At 44.3% G+C, this 17,899-nt stretch overlaps 2 protein-coding genes across 5 annotated transcripts; one reads left to right on the top strand and one right to left on the bottom strand.

The window, feature by feature from the left end:
* Window positions 1-1,816: 1,816 nt before the first annotated feature.
* RB195_022061 (uncharacterized protein) lies at window positions 1,817-5,611 on the top strand (the record flags this gene model as incomplete). 3 transcript variants are annotated; one of them, XM_064209064.1, is made up of 7 exons in its annotated part: window positions 1,817-2,557; window positions 2,642-2,733; window positions 2,786-2,920; window positions 2,978-3,296; window positions 3,353-4,664; window positions 4,911-5,006; window positions 5,310-5,611. In XM_064209064.1, 7 exons carry the CDS (start codon window positions 1,817-1,819, stop codon window positions 5,609-5,611), a joined length of 2,997 nt encoding a protein of 998 aa, XP_064064943.1. The 3 variants fall into 3 exon arrangements, with proteins under 3 accessions (XP_064064943.1, XP_064064945.1, XP_064064944.1); XM_064209063.1 differs by lacking the exons at window positions 2,642-2,733; window positions 2,786-2,920; window positions 2,978-3,296; ... (1 more) ...; window positions 4,911-5,006; window positions 5,310-5,611 and having other exon boundaries at window positions 1,817-2,572; XM_064209062.1 differs by lacking the exons at window positions 1,817-2,557; window positions 2,642-2,733; window positions 2,786-2,920; ... (1 more) ...; window positions 4,911-5,006; window positions 5,310-5,611 and having other exon boundaries at window positions 3,335-4,753.
* RB195_022060 (uncharacterized protein) lies at window positions 4,819-8,874 on the bottom strand (the record flags this gene model as incomplete). 2 transcript variants are annotated; one of them, XM_064209060.1, is made up of 3 exons in its annotated part: window positions 4,819-4,890; window positions 8,487-8,645; window positions 8,695-8,874. In XM_064209060.1, the coding sequence occupies 3 exons, from the start codon at window positions 8,872-8,874 to the stop codon at window positions 4,819-4,821; spliced, it is 411 nt and encodes a 136-aa protein (XP_064064941.1). The 2 variants fall into 2 exon arrangements, with proteins under 2 accessions (XP_064064941.1, XP_064064942.1); XM_064209061.1 differs by lacking the exon at window positions 4,819-4,890 and adding an exon at window positions 5,868-6,317.
* Between the last annotated feature and the right edge of the window lie 9,025 nt (window positions 8,875-17,899).

Raw genomic sequence — 17,899 nt, 5'->3', positions numbered from 1 at the left:
AATTTCATTTCATTTGCTCATGCCATGCCAGTGAATTTTGTCTCATTTTCAATTTCCTCGACTTCTTTTTCGAGATCCTTTTTGTTGCCTTTTGTTTTGGAATCATTGTATACCATCTGCAGTTTGTCTGTCAGTGACTGCAATGAGTTTCTACTCTGTTCGATAGTTTTTATACTACCTTTTATAAGGTTGGTTGAGGTCAAATATGCCTCAAACATCTCCTCGTTAGACCCATTCGGGTTGCACTCTTCTTTGTAGAGTGAAAATTTCTCTAGAAGTAGTTGGAGAGTTTTGGCGCTATGGGCCATAGGTTTTCCATGGAAAACTAAAGACATCTCTCACAACGTTGCACATCTATGGGCTAGCTTGAGCAGCTGAGGGGCTTGCTGCACTTTTACACCACTTTATCTGGCCGATGCACCAGAAAATTGTGCGCGTGAGTCGTGACGGCATACGATAATTTGGGATTTTATACCCAAGAAGGAAAACGGTGATTCAGTGGTAATCTTTATCAAGTAGATGCAAAGAAGTTAAGAGCACAGAAAAGCTTGCCGGCCTGCCGTGGCTAGTACAAAAGCAACATTCTAACAAAAGCGTCGCCTCCTTGCCATATGGTCGGCAAGGAGGGGATAGTATGGCAAGCAACATTAAAGATTATCAATTATCGTGTTCCGAGATCGGAACATGGCATGTTTTCACTTTCAGAAGATATTCACAACTGAAATGTATTCTAAGGTTTTTCGTCAGGTCCCGATATCTGCGACTAAAAAAAGTGGAAGAATTGTCTCAAAGAAGAAAAAACGTTGATGATGCATATTCAATATTTGAGTTTGAAATAAATTTGTTTAGTATTTGAATAAACGATTAAGGAGGAAGCAGTTGAGGAAGACTAGTGTAGAAAAAACGGTTTAGCTAAAAAGAGTGTACACAAACCACAAAATCACTTTCAGAAAATTTATTCTTCATAATCCTAGCAACGAAACTAATGTGTTTTTTGAGCCAATCTTGAAGATGGACGACTTACTGCTCTAACCTATGCTTTATGACGTCGGAGTCGCTTCGGTGGCTCAAACCGTGCAGAATCATATGTCGTCGTACGTGCAATGCTGTGAGGGAATCCACATTCCCTGAACGGAAAATAAAGCTTTCAGAAAAGAGAGATTCGTAGACAAAGCAAACGTACCAGTGGTAATAGTATCCTTTTTGAAATTTCAAGATTTCTATAAACAATCCCCTCGCTTACTTTTGAATTAGCGCAAATCATTGAATACTTGAGTAAATGTGATGCATAATAAGTAATGTGATAACGTCGTGAAGGTAACAAAATATAAAACAAATTGTTTGAAATACAATTAGCTACCTAAAAGTCTTGATCCCTTCAAGAAATCAATTGGTTGGTAAACCTACCCAATCTAAGCACTACAAAATTGTGTGTTACTACTTTATATGAACCTCCACAACGGTTTACCGCCTCATAGTGGCGTGGAGGTGACACTGGGCGTCGAACTGCGATGCACAGCGGAGTCGTTCTGCGGCAGGGGGTTCCAAGCTGAGGAGTTCGACACATCCGACATTCCGACTTCTCGGAATCGTAAGCCTAGCTAAGAGTAAACCACTGCTAAAATTCACCACCGTCTTGGCAAAATGTCGCAAGGTGGCTCACTGATCCATATAGGTTTGGCGAAGCCTTGTGGTGAAAGCTAAGCTTGCCGAGGCAGGGCTGCTTAGTTTGGGGAAAAGTCTTTTTGCCACTCCAGCATATTCACTGCCTCAGTACCCTGCACACTGGGCCGTACTGTCTCAGACGTCGGACGGTATGGCGACCGGTGAGAGGCGATCAAATCTCAGGTTGCTCAGGACGTCATTGATTCTGGACCAAGGCGGCACACGCACGACTCGCCATGGAGACTGTCTCAGACTGTGTACTTACAACGCGAAAACAGTTTGCACAGACGCTGCCCTTCTCGGAGCTGTAGAGCGTATCAAATTTCACGTGATTGCTCTGCAGGAGACCAAGTGCAGAAGGAGCGACGTACGACAGATGAATGACGGTACACTCGTCATTCGTGGAGAGAAGGTTCCGTCGCGAAATGTAGGCGGTGTTGGTTTCGTTGTGCACCCATCTGTCGTCCATCTCGTCGATTCTCACGAGATCCTGTCACCTCGTCTGGCCATTCTTCGCCTCCGCCCTCTGCGCCAAAAATCCATCAGTATCATCAACTGCTATTCACCAACATCAGCAGCTGATGATTCCGAATTGGACGCGTTTTACGAGGAGCTGGAGGAAGTAGTCCACAACGAGAAGTCCTTTTACAAATTCGTTGTCGGAGACTTCAACGCAAAACTAGGAAAGGCCACAGAAGGGGAATACAGGATTGGAAGATTTGGACTAGGGGACCGGAATGAAAATGGCAATCGTCTCGCCGGGCTGTTGTCCGCCGCTCGCCTCTTTCATGGGAACTCTCTTTTCATGAAAAAAAGATCATCGTCGGTGGACATGGGAATCGCCCAATGGCGCGATTCGTGCGGAGATCGACCACATACTGACCAACCGGAGGTGGTGTCTACTTGACGTTTCAGTAGTACCATCCTTTTGTAGTGGTTCTGATCACCGTCTCCTTCGTGCGAAAATACGACTTAGCCACACGATGGAAAAGAACATCTGCTATCGGCAACGAAGGAGAAAAGAAGTCGTCTACGACGATTGCGTACTCGACGACACCTTGTCCTAAGGTGACTGGCACATCGAATAGGACCCAAACGTGGACTACGAGACGCTGTTCAGAGGATTACAAGTCTGTGCTGAGTGTGCCTCGAAGCCGCGCTTGATAAACTTGGATCGAATTTCAAACACCACCAAGGAATTGTTAGGAAGAAGAAGGGCTTTGAGGTTTGATCCGAATGCATCGCACATTGAGCGGTTAGTAGCAAACACTAGCTGCAGAAAAGCGTTGCAGGAGGATCTTTTGAGGTACAGGCAGAAGAAGATTCTGGAAGCAGCACAAAGAAGAACGAGTCTAAAGAAGTGCCGCAGGGATCTCCGCGAATATAATATTCCGCTAGCAACCTTGCTGAGCGAAGACAGGACTCGCACGTCTTCTCGTCGTAAGATGGAAATCATTACGGAGAGGTTCTACTCGAACCTTTTCCGTTCATTAACTCCTGTGTCAAGCCCGATCATCCCCACTGGTGAAGCTCCACCACGGATTCTCCCTTCGGAAGTACGAGTCGCTACCAAGACCATGAAACATGACACAGCCCCCGGACCTGATTTTATATCAGCAGACTTTCTTGGGGTGGTGGCCATCCACTTCATGTAATCTTAGCAGCGCACATGACATCCTATCTTCAGAAAGAAAGGATCCCAGACCAGTGGAAGACCTCGCGAACCGTTCTTATCCATAAGAAAGGTGGCCGAGAGGACCTTCGGAACTACCGTCCGATATGCTTGCTGAGCTTATTATACAAAGTATTCACCAAGATCATCCTCACGCGCACATCTAGGGCGCTGGATGAAGCCCAGCCTCAAGAACAAGCTGGATTCCGCCAAGGGTTCAGTTGCTTGGACCACATCCAGACCGTGCCGAGGGTTATAGAGGTTTGCCGGGAATACCGCCTTCCCCTTGTTCTAACCTTCGTCGACTATGAGAAAGCCTTTGACGGCGTAGGAACGAATGCAGTACTGTCAGCGCTGGTCGATCAAGGTGTGGACGCGTCGTATGTGAGGACATTAGCCAATTGCTACGAACGATGCACGACTAGGATACAGCTTTTCCACCGCCCTCTCACCATACCCATTGGAAAGGGGGTACGACAAGGCGATACTATATCGCCGAAGCTGTTCACGGCTGCATTGCAATGGATAATGAAATCACTATCCTGGGAAGAAAGGGGCATACGTGTTGATGGAAGATTTCTTTCGAACCTTCGTTTCGCGGACGACATCGTTCTCTTTTCGAGCAGTATCAATGAAGCAGAAACGATGCTCAACGAATTGAACGAAGCAGGGAAGAGAATAGGACTACGAATAAACAGAAAGAAGACACAGTTCATGAAGAACGCGCACTGCGAGGACGGAGGAGTACAACTTGAAGGCTCCCAAATCGTGGAAACTCCGTCATACGTATACCTCGGACGTTCTATGAACATGGAAAACGACTTGAAGGAAGAACTGAATAGAAGAATGAGAGCAGCATGGGCAGCATTCGTAGCCATCAAGGAAGCTACGGACCAACTGACGGACCAAGATCTTCGAGCCCACCTGTTTGACTCGACAGTCTTTCCAGCGCTCTGTTACGCAGCGGAGACGTGGGCAGACACCGCGGCCAAGTCTAGGAAGCTACTTACTACCCACAGAGCCCTTGAGAGATGTCTTCTGAAGTTTAACCGGTGCACACTACACCTAGCCGATCTTCGCAGCTCCGACTTAAGAGGAATGTCCCGTCTTTGCGACCCAGCGGAACATGTATCGAAAGCAAAACATAAATGGGCCGGTCACATCATGAGAAGAATCGACGATAGATGGACTAAAAGAATGCTAGAGTGGATCCCAAGGGACACTAAACGTCCCCGAGGGAGACCGCCAACGAGATGGGGTGACGTGTTCGCTGCACGGATGGACCAGCTGAGAGCTCAGCTGGATACGGCTCAAGGACCTCGTCAACGTCACTCACGAAACTTGAGAACATCTTGGATGACAATGGCGAGGGAACGAAACGAGTGGAAGAGATGCTGGGGCCCGCATGTCCAATGAAGACGGGCCATCTAAGTATCTAAGTAAGTAAGAAAAACAGAACGGAATCTTTTCTGGGGCATCCACTACGTTGGATCGCGCTTATCGACAAGCACAGTCTTCAGCTGGGTAGCCATTGGATACTTCATGGGCGAGATCTAGAGACCATGTTTTTTAGGGTTCAGGTTGAAAGAGCATCTAAAACCTCAAAATAGAGGCAGAGGTTACTATACTATTATTCAAGTCCGGGATCATAACACGCAGAACACTAGAGGTAGGTATTTTGAATCACCCTAAAAGTTCAGACATGAACAGGAAGGAGTGAGTGAGTGCATTACGATCACAAGCGAACTATCAAAATCTGTGCGGGTTTTTGATCTACGGGGAGGCCGTCAGTTCTTTATTTAAAAGAAACCCTTGTGACTCGTAGTTGCGTTACCAAGTCTAGCAAATGAGGTAAACATTAGTCACTGTGTTGCTGTTTGAGTTTACCTACCATTTCGATGCTTTCTGCAAGGTTATAAGGCGTTTGAGAGAATAACGGTTTTTGATCACTAATGGTTTTTGATTTTTCCAGGCTCTGACGAAGGCGAAAACGCCGAAACGTCGCCTGTTGATAAATATCAATACCAGTCTTGGCCACAGCTCAAGCAAATCAATAAAAAAGCTACGTATTCAACATGCCAAGATTCAAGGACAGTCGAACATGAGCAATCGTTAGGACGACACGCCAGGGAGGAACCGAAATCAAGAAGACTACGTGGTGCGAAGATTACCAGAACGCGACACATCAGCAAGAAACCTACTAACCAAAACAATGAAGAAAGCTTGTATCAAATGGTAAAAGAGCAGAAAATCTGTAGAGGTTCGACACAGTAGATTGTAAAAACGAATTGGGACTTTGTAGCTATCGTCAGGGGCAATTATAGTATCTAACTGATGCAGTCAGGGCAAGTCGCCTCAAAAGATGCGAAAGACTTCTCCGACATTTTTCAAGACCGCGTTGAAGGCGTCTAAAGGAAGATTTCTAACACTGGTGTGGATCACAACCCACAATACCCTCCTCAGCTGATACCACCACTTAAGTGGCGTTAAAGAGATCTGTGTCAACCTACATCAAGATTCAACTTTAAAATCAGCGGTGGTGTTTTGAAAGCGAAAGGAACCCATAAACGGTGTCCCAGAACAACACGTCCCAGAAGCTGCGGCGGATTTTCGGAGTCAGTGGTTTTACGTTTGAGACCAAAGAAAGAAATTTTGAAGATTTGTAGTGAATCATATTTTCTGCTTCGACTTCTTCTTCTTCGTGGCTTGATGATGGAGAAGAACCGGCAAAGATAGTCAAAGCTGTGGTCAAAACACCCCTTCTCATTCGCAGATGTTCGACTAAGGTTGTAAGTTGCTTGAAATAGTCGATGATCTCTCTCATACTCGTACTGACGAGGACACCAGCCCCACTATCTCCTCTTCTGTCGCTTGTTCCTAAGAACAGTTCTTCTCCAGTGTCGTATACAGTGCTAGATATATACGAAGTGGGTGTCGTCGTCTTGTCTCGGTCAGTCCGATGACGTCGTACTTGATCTTCCTAGCTCGCATCATCAGATCTCCAATGGCATCTCCGATGCAAGGGTGTTATAAGTGCAGGTCGTCATCTTAATCCTTCTCCACCACTCCTAACTAGTCAGATCGGATGGCATAGCTTCTTTTCAATGTGGAGTGGCCGAAAACGTTCGATTTTCCTCAAAGATCTGCAGTATTTACGAATTCAAATTGACTTTGTTAGTGACTTCTTCATATGATGTACAAAATAAGGTTACGGCACCTCGGATACCGTAAAATGTCAAACCATGTGAGTATAAAAAATGAAGCAGCATCTATAGAACCATTCAAAGATTTAAATACGGTGTCAATCGAAAGGGGCGGGTGTGGCGCAGTCAGTCAGAGGTCCGCTGTAGCCACACGGTCGAGGGTTCGAAAACAGCCTAGTGCAAACCAGGCCTTTTATCCCTCCGGGGTCGATAACTTGGTACCAGACTTATCTGGGAGGACCTTACTTGATCATTGGCTGGGCTCCGCAAGTCGTTGTGTAGGCCAATAAGCGTTCCAAAACCTCAACGATTACGAATTCCAGTAAAACGCGCTGGTGGAGGTGGAGTCAATCAAGTGGATTGATACGCCAGTGACTTTATCCTTTTTTCCTTTTATCAATGGAAGGAGAGCGCTTTCTATGGTCCAATTTCTATTTTCGTATTTTCTACCTCAGCTGAGTTGAGTATTGGACCGTTTCGGTAGCTTACATGACTCCCGCAATCCTGTCTTTGCTGGTGCTACTGTACCACGGTTTCCTTCAGAATCAAGAGATTCTTTTCTATTGCTCTGTTTTGTATATATATTTAAGACCCATGGCCAGGTTGCAGGCCATGGGAGTCCCATGAGTCCCATGAAATTTGGGAGGACGTTGCGTCCCGTAGTGAACAAGTGGAGCCCATACGTTGGAGACAACTCCAAACCGCCTCCCTTGCACCTTCCAGTCACTTGATTGCAGGTTTTTGGCCTGACCGACGTGCGGGTACAGTAGCACTATGAGTCGATCCTGGCACTGCAGAAACAGAGAGTCCATACCCTGAATCCACCCGCGTCTCAGATCAGGCAAAAGGTCGCTTTTGATCCGGAATTAGCCCCCTATCCGCCTCCCGGGGACGCGCCACGTAGCCTCGCGACTAACCGACTGTCATCCCTCTAATAAGGAAGTTCCGTAGTCATCGTCCGTAACCAATGTTAATGAGTAAAATTATGTGCAGGAAGGAAAAATAGTGAGAAAATTCTTTTAGAGTTCGTTCTGTATCGGTTATTTTATTGTATTTCCTATTTTGCAAAAATAGAAAGATCCCACTTGGGGATCGTACTCTCGATCGTTCGTTTTCATTGTCAATGAGTAAAATTGCATTTAAGCAACAGAAAATAGTGTGAAAATGTTTTGGAGCGTGTTCCCCGTCGTTCTAAAATGTGTTTTTTTCGCATTTTGCAAAAGCAGTGATTGTGGCGGAGATCCAACTTTCGACCGTTTGTTGTCACTGTAAAAAGAAAATTTGTGTGTGAATAGTAGGAAATGACGTGAAAATTGTTTTAAAACGTGTTCTCCGTCGCTGTTTTTTTAGGAGTTTTTTGTTCAACTACACGCTTTGACTCTGATTACTCTTAAAGGCAGTATACCACGAATCCAACGTGGTGAGGGAATCTGCAAGAAAAGCTAGAGATGGAGTCGCAGATTGCAGGATCCGTAGTTGTTCTCCTCACCTATCCTTAATCTTCTTAGAGAATGGCAAGGAAAATGCCGTTTTTACGACGATTTCAGTTGCAACGCGGCACCCCAGTGCACGCGCCGGATCCACGTTCGAACGGTCGAAGATTAGTGATGTCTTCTCACAACTCTATTCAAGTGAGTCCTACAAATAGACCCCATAAATAAGATAAATAAGTAAATAAATAAATAGGTTTCCCGATAGTTAATTGGCGAAACGTGTGGCGAATATGGTGAGTGAGACAGTGTCTCGCAGCCTAACTCGTTCAACGTCGGTAGCGTCACCTTTGAAATGTGTGGCTCGGGATTATCGTGTAGGAAAATCGGGCCTTTTCTCCTCACTAACGCCGAGCGAAGAAGTTGGAGTTTCCGTGCATTCTCTACGGTGATGGTCTCGCCAGGTTTCATGAAGCTGTAGTGGATTATACTTGTAACACATCCCCACACATTCACCATGGTCTTCTTCGGGTGTATTTTCGGCATTGAGAGGTGCTTGGGAGCTTCATCCTTGTCCATCCACTGATCAAGACGCTTCCTGTTATCGTAAAGGATCGTTTCCTCACGATCGAGAAATGGATGGTTCTTGTTGCGTAACAGAAGCGTTGAGCCGATCTCAAAACGGCCGTTTCTTTGGGACTCGCTCAGTTCATGCGGCACACACCTGTTCAACTTCTTCGCCTTTCCAATTTCCCAAACGGCGGACGACTATAGGATGGTCAACGTCTAGTTTTTGTGCAACCTCTCGTGTTGTTTTAAGCGGATCATCTTCGATGATTGCCTTAAGTAGGAGCTCGTCAACTTCACAAGGGAGGCCGCGGCCTTCCTTGTCTTCGAGGCTCATATTGCCAAAACGAAGCCTTTGGAACCAACGCTGTACCGTGAGTTCGGTGGTGCTTCCCTCACTCCAAAGAACGTTGATATTGCGAGCTGTCTCCGCTGCAGACCTGCCCAGCTTGAATTCGTAGAAGATTTGGTGAAAATCTTCCCTGGATCTTCTAAGTCTAGGTACTGACCAAATACTGATTCTCGTTCAAAATCACTTCAGCATCAAATCAACACCAATAATCACAACGAAATGAGCTACAAAACGCTACAAAGGCTTCTAATATCAAAGATGAGTATAAGCGGGAAAACTTTGTTACGCAGATAATGCAATGAAAATCGCGCATTATTTTTGCACCAACCTGATATAATCCCATCTCTAGCTTTTTCTGCGGATTCCCTCACCGTCAGATCCGTGATATCCTGCCACTAGTAATCGGCTCTTGAGATTTGTTCATGTGCCAATGAGATTGGAGTTTGAGATGCGAAGGTGCTGAAAGCCGTCGAGTACAAACAAAGAAGCGGCACAAGTTTATGAGGTAGAACCACCGACACCAAAACAATTATGTTTATTACCTCGTTCCGCGTGTGTGCACGAGTGTGTGTGTCAGTCACGAAATTAGAAAAGGGGTCTGCGATGGGTCCACCGGCGTCAGATACCTACAGAAAGGAGTGCGACGGGTCCAACGGGGTCGGAGTGGTGCGCCGGTACCAGATATCCGTAGAAGGGGGTGCGACGGATCCACCGGCATCGAAATGGTGTGCAATGACTTCGAGTGCATGTCGTAAAAGGTAAATGGGATGTTTCATAGCCGTTGCACTGGGGGCGTTGCTCTTCACCTTTATGACTCCTCGTGTATGTTTCCTTATCCGTTCGCCTCAAGTTGATAGCATGCCTTCCTCAGAAAGTGGAAACATGCATGCAAACGGCTGCCTAAATAGTAACGAACAGTTTACGTGATCTGACGTTGAACGTTATCTTTATCAGTAGGATAAAGTCTTTCACGTCATTTTGTGTTAAAACATCATTCATTGATAACTCTTGGAGGGAAACAGGAGGAAAACCCTAATTTCGAGTAATACTTTCAAATTGTGTCTACATTATACTGGCATCGACGGACTTTTTGAAGATGAAGTTTGAATATTCTCCAAATGTAGAACTGACGCGGTTAGAAAGAAAACTGTGAGATCTTTTCCCTTTATTTATAATTAAAAAAGATGAAGAGATATTGTTAGAGATACACAATTCTAAATTCACAGAAAAGGGCACTAATATTGATTTCTGTTGGTCAATGAAGGGGGACGAAGCGAACACCACAGAAAGTCTAAAGTGTGGCTTTAGCCGGACGTTCAGACTGGTATATATATATATATATATATATATATATATATATTGTTAGGAATCACAAAGTTTCAATTGCTCCAGTTTTTCATGTTATTCTCAAAACCTCCTACGATCAAACATACGACAAAACTGTCGCGACTGATTTTCTTTTCGTTGTGTTCACTTCAATTCCTGAACATTACTACAAAATACTACTTTCCAAAAGAAAGTCGTGAGGTGGGTTTGGACAGGTTCCACCACATAATCTAGACGTGTTGGTGTGGTGACACCACAAAACAATAGAATGGAGGGACACAGATTGCTTGCATTGTGTTTCACTCAAAGGTGCGCTTCAGTATGTCTACTCCTCTATATGTTACCTTCATCATGTTGGTCAGATCCATTCTCCAGAAATCAGATAGAGGCATGCAGACATCAGCTTTAATAGCAGCTACTAGTTTACTTGATCTAGAGTAGGACCTTTATGCTTATTGGAATGATGATGACGTTCATGTCATCTCATTACCAGATTATTACGTGTCAATTTTTGCGAAAGAAGATAAGAAGAGGTAAGATATCGAAGCGATCGAGAAATATAGGAGTGAAGTCAAGTTTGAATAATCTTCAAATGTGGTACGGACACCTTTAATATGAGGACTTACATTGAACGTTTGAATTGAAGTGCTTACATTTTTAAGAATGAACGAGTAGAACCGTTGTCAGTAGTAGTGAAACAGGTTTCTTTCTGTGGCAGAAATTTACAGAAAGTTCCTTTGGTTCAAATTTCTATTGACTAATGAAAGCAAAACGAGCACCACAGAACGTCTGAAAGTCAGACGTTACCTGGACGTTCAGATAGGCATATGTTGAAACATTTACAGATACTATGAAACAGGTAAAATGTAGAGATTGCAGATCACGGAAACGACCGTGGCGCTCGCGCGATCCTTTCTAGAAATTATAAAAAACGGCATTGAAGGCGTTTTAGTTCCTACCTTAGAACCCGCACACTCTGTACAATCAGCAACCTATGTGTTGGCTTTACATGAATAGGCTGGTGAGAAAACCTCATCGAACTTCTTCCGTTCACACGTGGACACAGCGCATGCACAAAGATGGCGTATTGCAGCAGATTCCACCCGAAGAGTTCAGAACCGCGCTGTTCCGATTCTGTCCGCAGAGTTCAGAACCGCGCGGTTTGGCGGCACTGCTGTTTTGGCGATTATTGACTACCCACAACAGTGCGCTCAATAACCATCAAGTGCAGACCCGCGCGGGCGGCGCCGTCCGCGCGGCTGTGAACTCTGCGGGCAACCTAAGAAAGAAATAGGTTCAGTACGCCTATAGGTAAAGGTTAGGGTACGGTTTGCGAGTATGGTGTATTCCTCTTAGTTGTCTAGAAATACCTTCTTGTGATATTATCTTCTCAGCGAAGGAACTTATAACATGATTGGGCATGGGGCAATACCCTCGTCATCTATTGTCATCCAACTGGAACAAACAGCACCACAGGAGTCCACAGCATAATCGCATAAGAGTTGCCGATTATTTGCGTCGAACTGGTACGTTGGAAACAGAGCGAGGTAAAATGGGGTGAGGTGGGGAACCACGAAGCGACGAAATGGGGTGGGACGACTTCTACAACCTCGGATTGGTGAGTGGGAACTAGGAAGCAATGATATGAGAGTCCAGCGTGTCTCTCGGCCTCGAATTGGTGCGTTGGAGCCAGAAAGTGAAAAAAGGGGTGGGACGAAGGGGAAGGGAAGAGTGAGGTCGTTAGGTACCTGCCCCCGAATAAGTGCCTGCAGAGGAGGCTGTCGGTAGGACAGAGCAAGCACACCTTAGGCTAGCTGTGATCACTAAGCTACGACCATCCATCACCACATCACTGATGTCATGTACCGTGTTTGTATTGGAATAACGTGATAGAGCTGACTTCTAGGAAGGTTCGAAGAACAAAGAGGCAAAACATAGCAATGTGGAAGGTGGGAAAAATATAGAAAATGAAAATGCTAAAAATGAAGCAATAATGCAGAAGATTTGTGCAAGAAAAAACAACATCAGAACACATAAATGAAGATATAAGATGAGAAAATAAGACACGAAGGCGACCGATACTCCGTGCAGAAGCAGTACCAGAGATAGCATGCTCTTGCGGTACATGTTTCGCACCTCATTATACGATAAGGGTCGAACATGGCCATGTGATGGGCGGGGCATAAGAAAAACGCAGTGCATTGCTCTGCTGACGCTACTCACTGCTGTCCAGCACAATTAGCGATTACCGTTGCCAGTCGTTTACTCTAAGGATTGGTTGTCGCGGAAGTTACGGGTACCTAAGGATACGTACCCGAGACGACTCCCAGAGCCTCGGATTAGTGGAGCGGAACGTTAAAGTGAAAAACTGGGTTTGGACTTCTACAACATCCTCGGATTTGTGTGTAGGAACAAGGAACCGATGAAGAGGGGAGTGGCAACTCCTGCAGGCTCGGATTAGTGGAGAGGAACTTGAAAGTGAAAAAGTGGGGTTGGACGTTTTCAACATCCTCGGATTGGTGCGGAGGAACCAGAAAGTGAAAAATGTGGATAAATGGTAAAATCGGCCACAAAATTAAATTAAATTTTAAAAAATGTAATATAAACTAACACTGGTTTTTTTCACTTATCTCTCTAAATGTAGTACTGAGGCTATTCTGGAAGATGATTTACGACTCATTGCATCTTCTTCCCCTTATTTTCAATGATCTATGTAATCAAAAGTCGTAATAATGCGTCGTTGGCAAAATAAATTTAAATTTTTTTGCAATGACGCATTATTTACTACTTTTGATTTCCATTGATCATTCAAAATAAGCGGAAGGAGCAGCACAAGAGTTGTAATTTCCAGCATTAGCCGGACATTTAGAGTGATAAGTGAAAACAAACAGTGTTAGTTTATATTACATTTTTTTAAAATTTAATTTAATTTTTATTTTATTTTATATTTATCCACTTTTTTCACTTACTGGTTCCTACTCACAAATCCGAGGATGTTGTAAAAGTCCAACCCCAGATTCTCACTTTCATGTTCCTCTCCAGTAATCCGAAACCCTAGGAGTTGTCCCTCCCCTCTTCATCGGTTCCTTGTTCCTACACACAAATCCGAGGATGTTGTAGACGTCCAAACCCAGTTTTTCACTTTAACGTTCCGCTCCACTAATCCGAGGCTCTGGGAGTCGTCTCGGGTACGTATCCTTAGGTACCCGTAACTTCCGCGACAACCAATCCTTAGAGTAAACGACTGGCAACGGTAATCGCTAATTGTGCTGGACAGCAGTGAGTAGCGTCAGCAGAGCAATGCACTGCGTTTTTCTTATGCCCCGCCCATCACATGGCCATGTTCGACCCTTATCGTATAATGAGGTGCGAAACATGTACCGCAAGAGCATGCTATCTCTGGTACTGCTTCTGCACGGAGTATCGGTCGCCTTCGTGTCTTATTTTCTCATCTTATATCTTCATTTATGTGTTCTGATGTTGTTTTTTCTTGCACAAATCTTCTGCATTATTGCTTCATTTTTAGCATTTTCATTTTCTATATTTTTCCCACCTTCCACATTGCTATGTTTTGCCTCTTTGTTCTTCGAACCTTCCTAGAAGTCAGCTCTATCACGTTATTCCAATACAAACACGGTACATGACATCAGTGATGTGGTGATGGATGGTCGTAGCTTAGTGATCACAGCTAGCCTAAGGTGTGCTTGCTCTGTCCTACCGACAGCCTCCTCTGCAGGCACTTATTCGGGGGCAGGTACCTAACGACCTCACTCTTCCCTTCCCCTTCGTCCCACCCCTTTTTTCACTTTCTGGCTCCAACGCACCAATTCGAGGCCGAGAGACACGCTGGACTCTCATATCATTGCTTCCTAGTTCCCACTCACCAATCCGAGGTTGTAGAAGTCGTCCCACCCCATTTCGTCGCTTCGTGGTTCCCCACCTCACCCCATTTTACCTCGCTCTGTTTCCAACGTACCAGTTCGACGCAAATAATCGGCAACTCTTATGCGATTATGCTGTGGACTCCTGTGGTGCTGTTTGTTCCAGTTGGATGACAATAGATGACGAGGGTATTGCCCCATGCCCAATCATGTTATAAGTTCCTTCGCTGAGAAGATAATATCACAAGAAGGTATTTCTAGACAACTAAGAGGAATACACCATACTCGCAAACCGTACCCTAACCTTTACCTATAGGCGTACTGAACCTATTTCTTTCTTAGGTTGCCCGCAGAGTTCACAGCCGCGCGGACGGCGCCGCCCGCGCGGGTCTGCACTTGATGGTTATTGAGCGCACTGTTGTGGGTAGTCAATAATCGCCAAAACAGCAGTGCCGCCAAACCGCGCGGTTCTGAACTCTGCGGACAGAATCGGAACAGCGCGGTTCTGAACTCTTCGGGTGGAATCTGCTGCAATACGCCATCTTTGTGCATGCGCTGTGTCCACGTGTGAACGGAAGAAGTTCGATGAGGTTTTCTCACCAGCCTATTCATGTAAAGCCAACACATAGGTTGCTGATTGTACAGAGTGTGCGGGTTCTAAGGTAGGAACTAAAACGCCTTCAATGCCGTTTTTTATAATTTCTAGAAAGGATCGCGCGAGCGCCACGGTCGTTTCCGTGATCTGCAATCTCTACATTTTACCTGTTTCATAGTATCTGTAAATGTTTCAACATATGCCTATCTGAACGTCCAGGTAACGTCTGACTTTCAGACGTTCTGTGGTGCTCGTTTTGCTTTCATTAGTCAATAGAAATTTGAACCAAAGGAACTTTCTGTAAATTTCTGCCACAGAAAGAAACCTGTTTCACTACTACTGACAACGGTTCTACTCGTTCATTCTTAAAAATGTAAGCACTTCAATTCAAACGTTCAATGTAAGTCCTCATATTAAAGGTGTCCGTACCACATTTGAAGATTATTCAAACTTGACTTCACTCCTATATTTCTCGATCGCTTCGATATCTTACCTCTTCTTATCTTCTTTCGCAAAAATTGACACGTAATAATCTGGTAATGAGATGACATGAACGTCATCATCATTCCAATAAGCATAAAGGTCCTACTCTAGATCAAGTAAACTAGTAGCTGCTATTAAAGCTGATGTCTGCATGCCTCTATCTGATTTCTGGAGAATGGATCTGACCAACATGATGAAGGTAACATATAGAGGAGTAGACATACTGAAGCGCACCTTTGAGTGAAACACAATGCAAGCAATCTGTGTCCCTCCATTCTATTGTTTTGTGGTGTCACCACACCAACACGTCTAGATTATGTGGTGGAACCTGTCCAAACCCACCTCACGACTTTCTTTTGGAAAGTAGTATTTTGTAGTAATGTTCAGGAATTGAAGTGAACACAACGAAAAGAAAATCAGTCGCGACAGTTTTGTCGTATGTTTGATCGTAGGAGGTTTTGAGAATAACATGAAAAACTGGAGCAATTGAAACTTTGTGATTCCTAACAATATATATATATATATATATATATATATACCAGTCTGAACGTCCGGCTAAAGCCACACTTTAGACTTTCTGTGGTGTTCGCTTCGTCCCCCTTCATTGACCAACAGAAATCAATATTAGTGCCCTTTTCTGTGAATTTAGAATTGTGTATCTCTAACAATATCTCTTCATCTTTTTTAATTATAAATAAAGGGAAAAGATCTCACAGTTTTCTTTCTAACCGCGTCAGTTCTACATTTGGAGAATATTCAAACTTCATCTTCAAAAAGTCCGTCGATGCCAGTATAATGTAGACACAATTTGAAAGTATTACTCGAAATTAGGGTTTTCCTCCTGTTTCCCTCCAAGAGTTATCAATGAATGATGTTTTAACACAAAATGACGTGAAAGACTTTATCCTACTGATAAAGATAACGTTCAACGTCAGATCACGTAAACTGTTCGTTACTATTTAGGCAGCCGTTTGCATGCATGTTTCCACTTTCTGAGGAAGGCATGCTACCAACTTGAGGCGAACGGATAAGGAAACATACACGAGGAGTCATAAAGGTGAAGAGCAACGCCCCCAGTGCAACGGCTATGAAACATCCCATTTACCTTTTACGACATGCACTCGAAGTCATTGCACACCATTTCGATGCCGGCGGATCCGTCGCACCCCCTTCTACGGATATCTGGTACCGGCGCACCACTCCGACCCCGTTGGATCTGTCGCACCCCTTCTATAGGTATACTTGTCTGGCGCCGGCGCACCAATCTGACCCCGTTGGACCCGTCGCACTCCTTTCTGTAGGTATCTGACGCCGGTGGACCCATCGCAGACCCCTTTTCTAATTTCGTGACTGACACACACTCGTGCACACACACGGAACGAGGTAATAAACATAATCCACGAGGGGGAAATTCCAAAATAAACAGACAAACTCTGATTGCAAATGCTGAAAACGTTGAAAACGTTTGAACATAAGGAAGGCAAGGGTCGCTCTAGCATTGAGCCAGCTGTTTGCTCCTTCATTGATCCAAAGTAGATCTTATGGATGATATAGAGTGCGGTCAGTTCTAGGTCTTTGTGCTTGTCTCATCAAGTAGTCCTAAGATTGAGCATACAACAAATTTCCGCATTTAATTATTTTTAAGTAAGAGGAAATCCAGCTATCTAAAGTCCCAAAATAGAACCAGACAATTTTTTTTTAATCTGGGAATGATCAAAATACAAAACCAACCTATCTGTAAAATTAAACGACTAACTCTTCTACTGCTTCGGAAAATTGGAAGTATGTCTCGCGTATCACGCTTATGACTCGGGTACGGTTCGCATTTTTATCCTTATGGAGTACTTTTATGCTATACAGACGAAAACACACTGACTAAGCCTGTTAACATACATTCTCCATTGATAACCTTGCATAAGCACAAGTTCAATAAAGTTGCAAAATAAATTTCACATACTGATATTTGAGCGAGCAGGCACGTTTGTATAAAAAGAAGCGATGTAGAGGAAATTGTACGGTTTTTCATTTAATAATACTGCAGATCACTGCATGTATGTGCACATAACAATCATGTGACGAAAAGGTAGTGTAGCGGCTAGAAGTTCCGCTCCCTGCACGATCGATCGGAGTTTCGAATCCGCCCTAGTGCTCACCAAGCCTTTCATCCCTCCGTGGTCGATAAATTGGTAGCAGACTTGTCTGGGAGGATAAAAACACTGGCTTGACACATCGGCTAGCCACCGCAAGTTATTGTATAGGCCAGTTACACGTTCGTAAACCTCAAACGATTCTGAATTGAAGTGAACGTGGGGGCGCATCCTAAGCGGATTGATTAACTCCAGACACTCTATTCTTTATCCTAAATATGCCTATTCGTCTGAAAAAAAAGTCTTAAGAAATATGAAAGTAACTGGAACTGGGAAAAGACTTTGTGGAACCCCTACATAGCATTTTTAGTTCTGAATAGCACACATTTTCAAATCATTACAGCACAATATCTTCAATAAGGATGACAACAGAACCCTTCAATTTTGCTTTATAGACTATCATCCTGTTCACTATAGCAATACCAGATATGAGCATTTCCGAATTATCTTGACACAGTAGTAAAAAGGAGAATGTTGTTGGTGTAAACAGAGAAAATGTACAGTAGGATCGCTAATTCTTCGACAGAAGACGAAAAGACGCGAATCCGCGTCTTTTTCGTCTATTTTTCATAACTCGT

Source organism: Necator americanus, chromosome X (assembly GCF_031761385.1).
Source record: "Necator americanus strain Aroian chromosome X, whole genome shotgun sequence".
Taxonomy (NCBI): domain Eukaryota; kingdom Metazoa; phylum Nematoda; class Chromadorea; order Rhabditida; family Ancylostomatidae; genus Necator; species Necator americanus.
The sequence above is the reverse complement of the archived record's forward strand: the minus strand, read 5'-3'. Positions and strand labels throughout refer to the sequence as shown.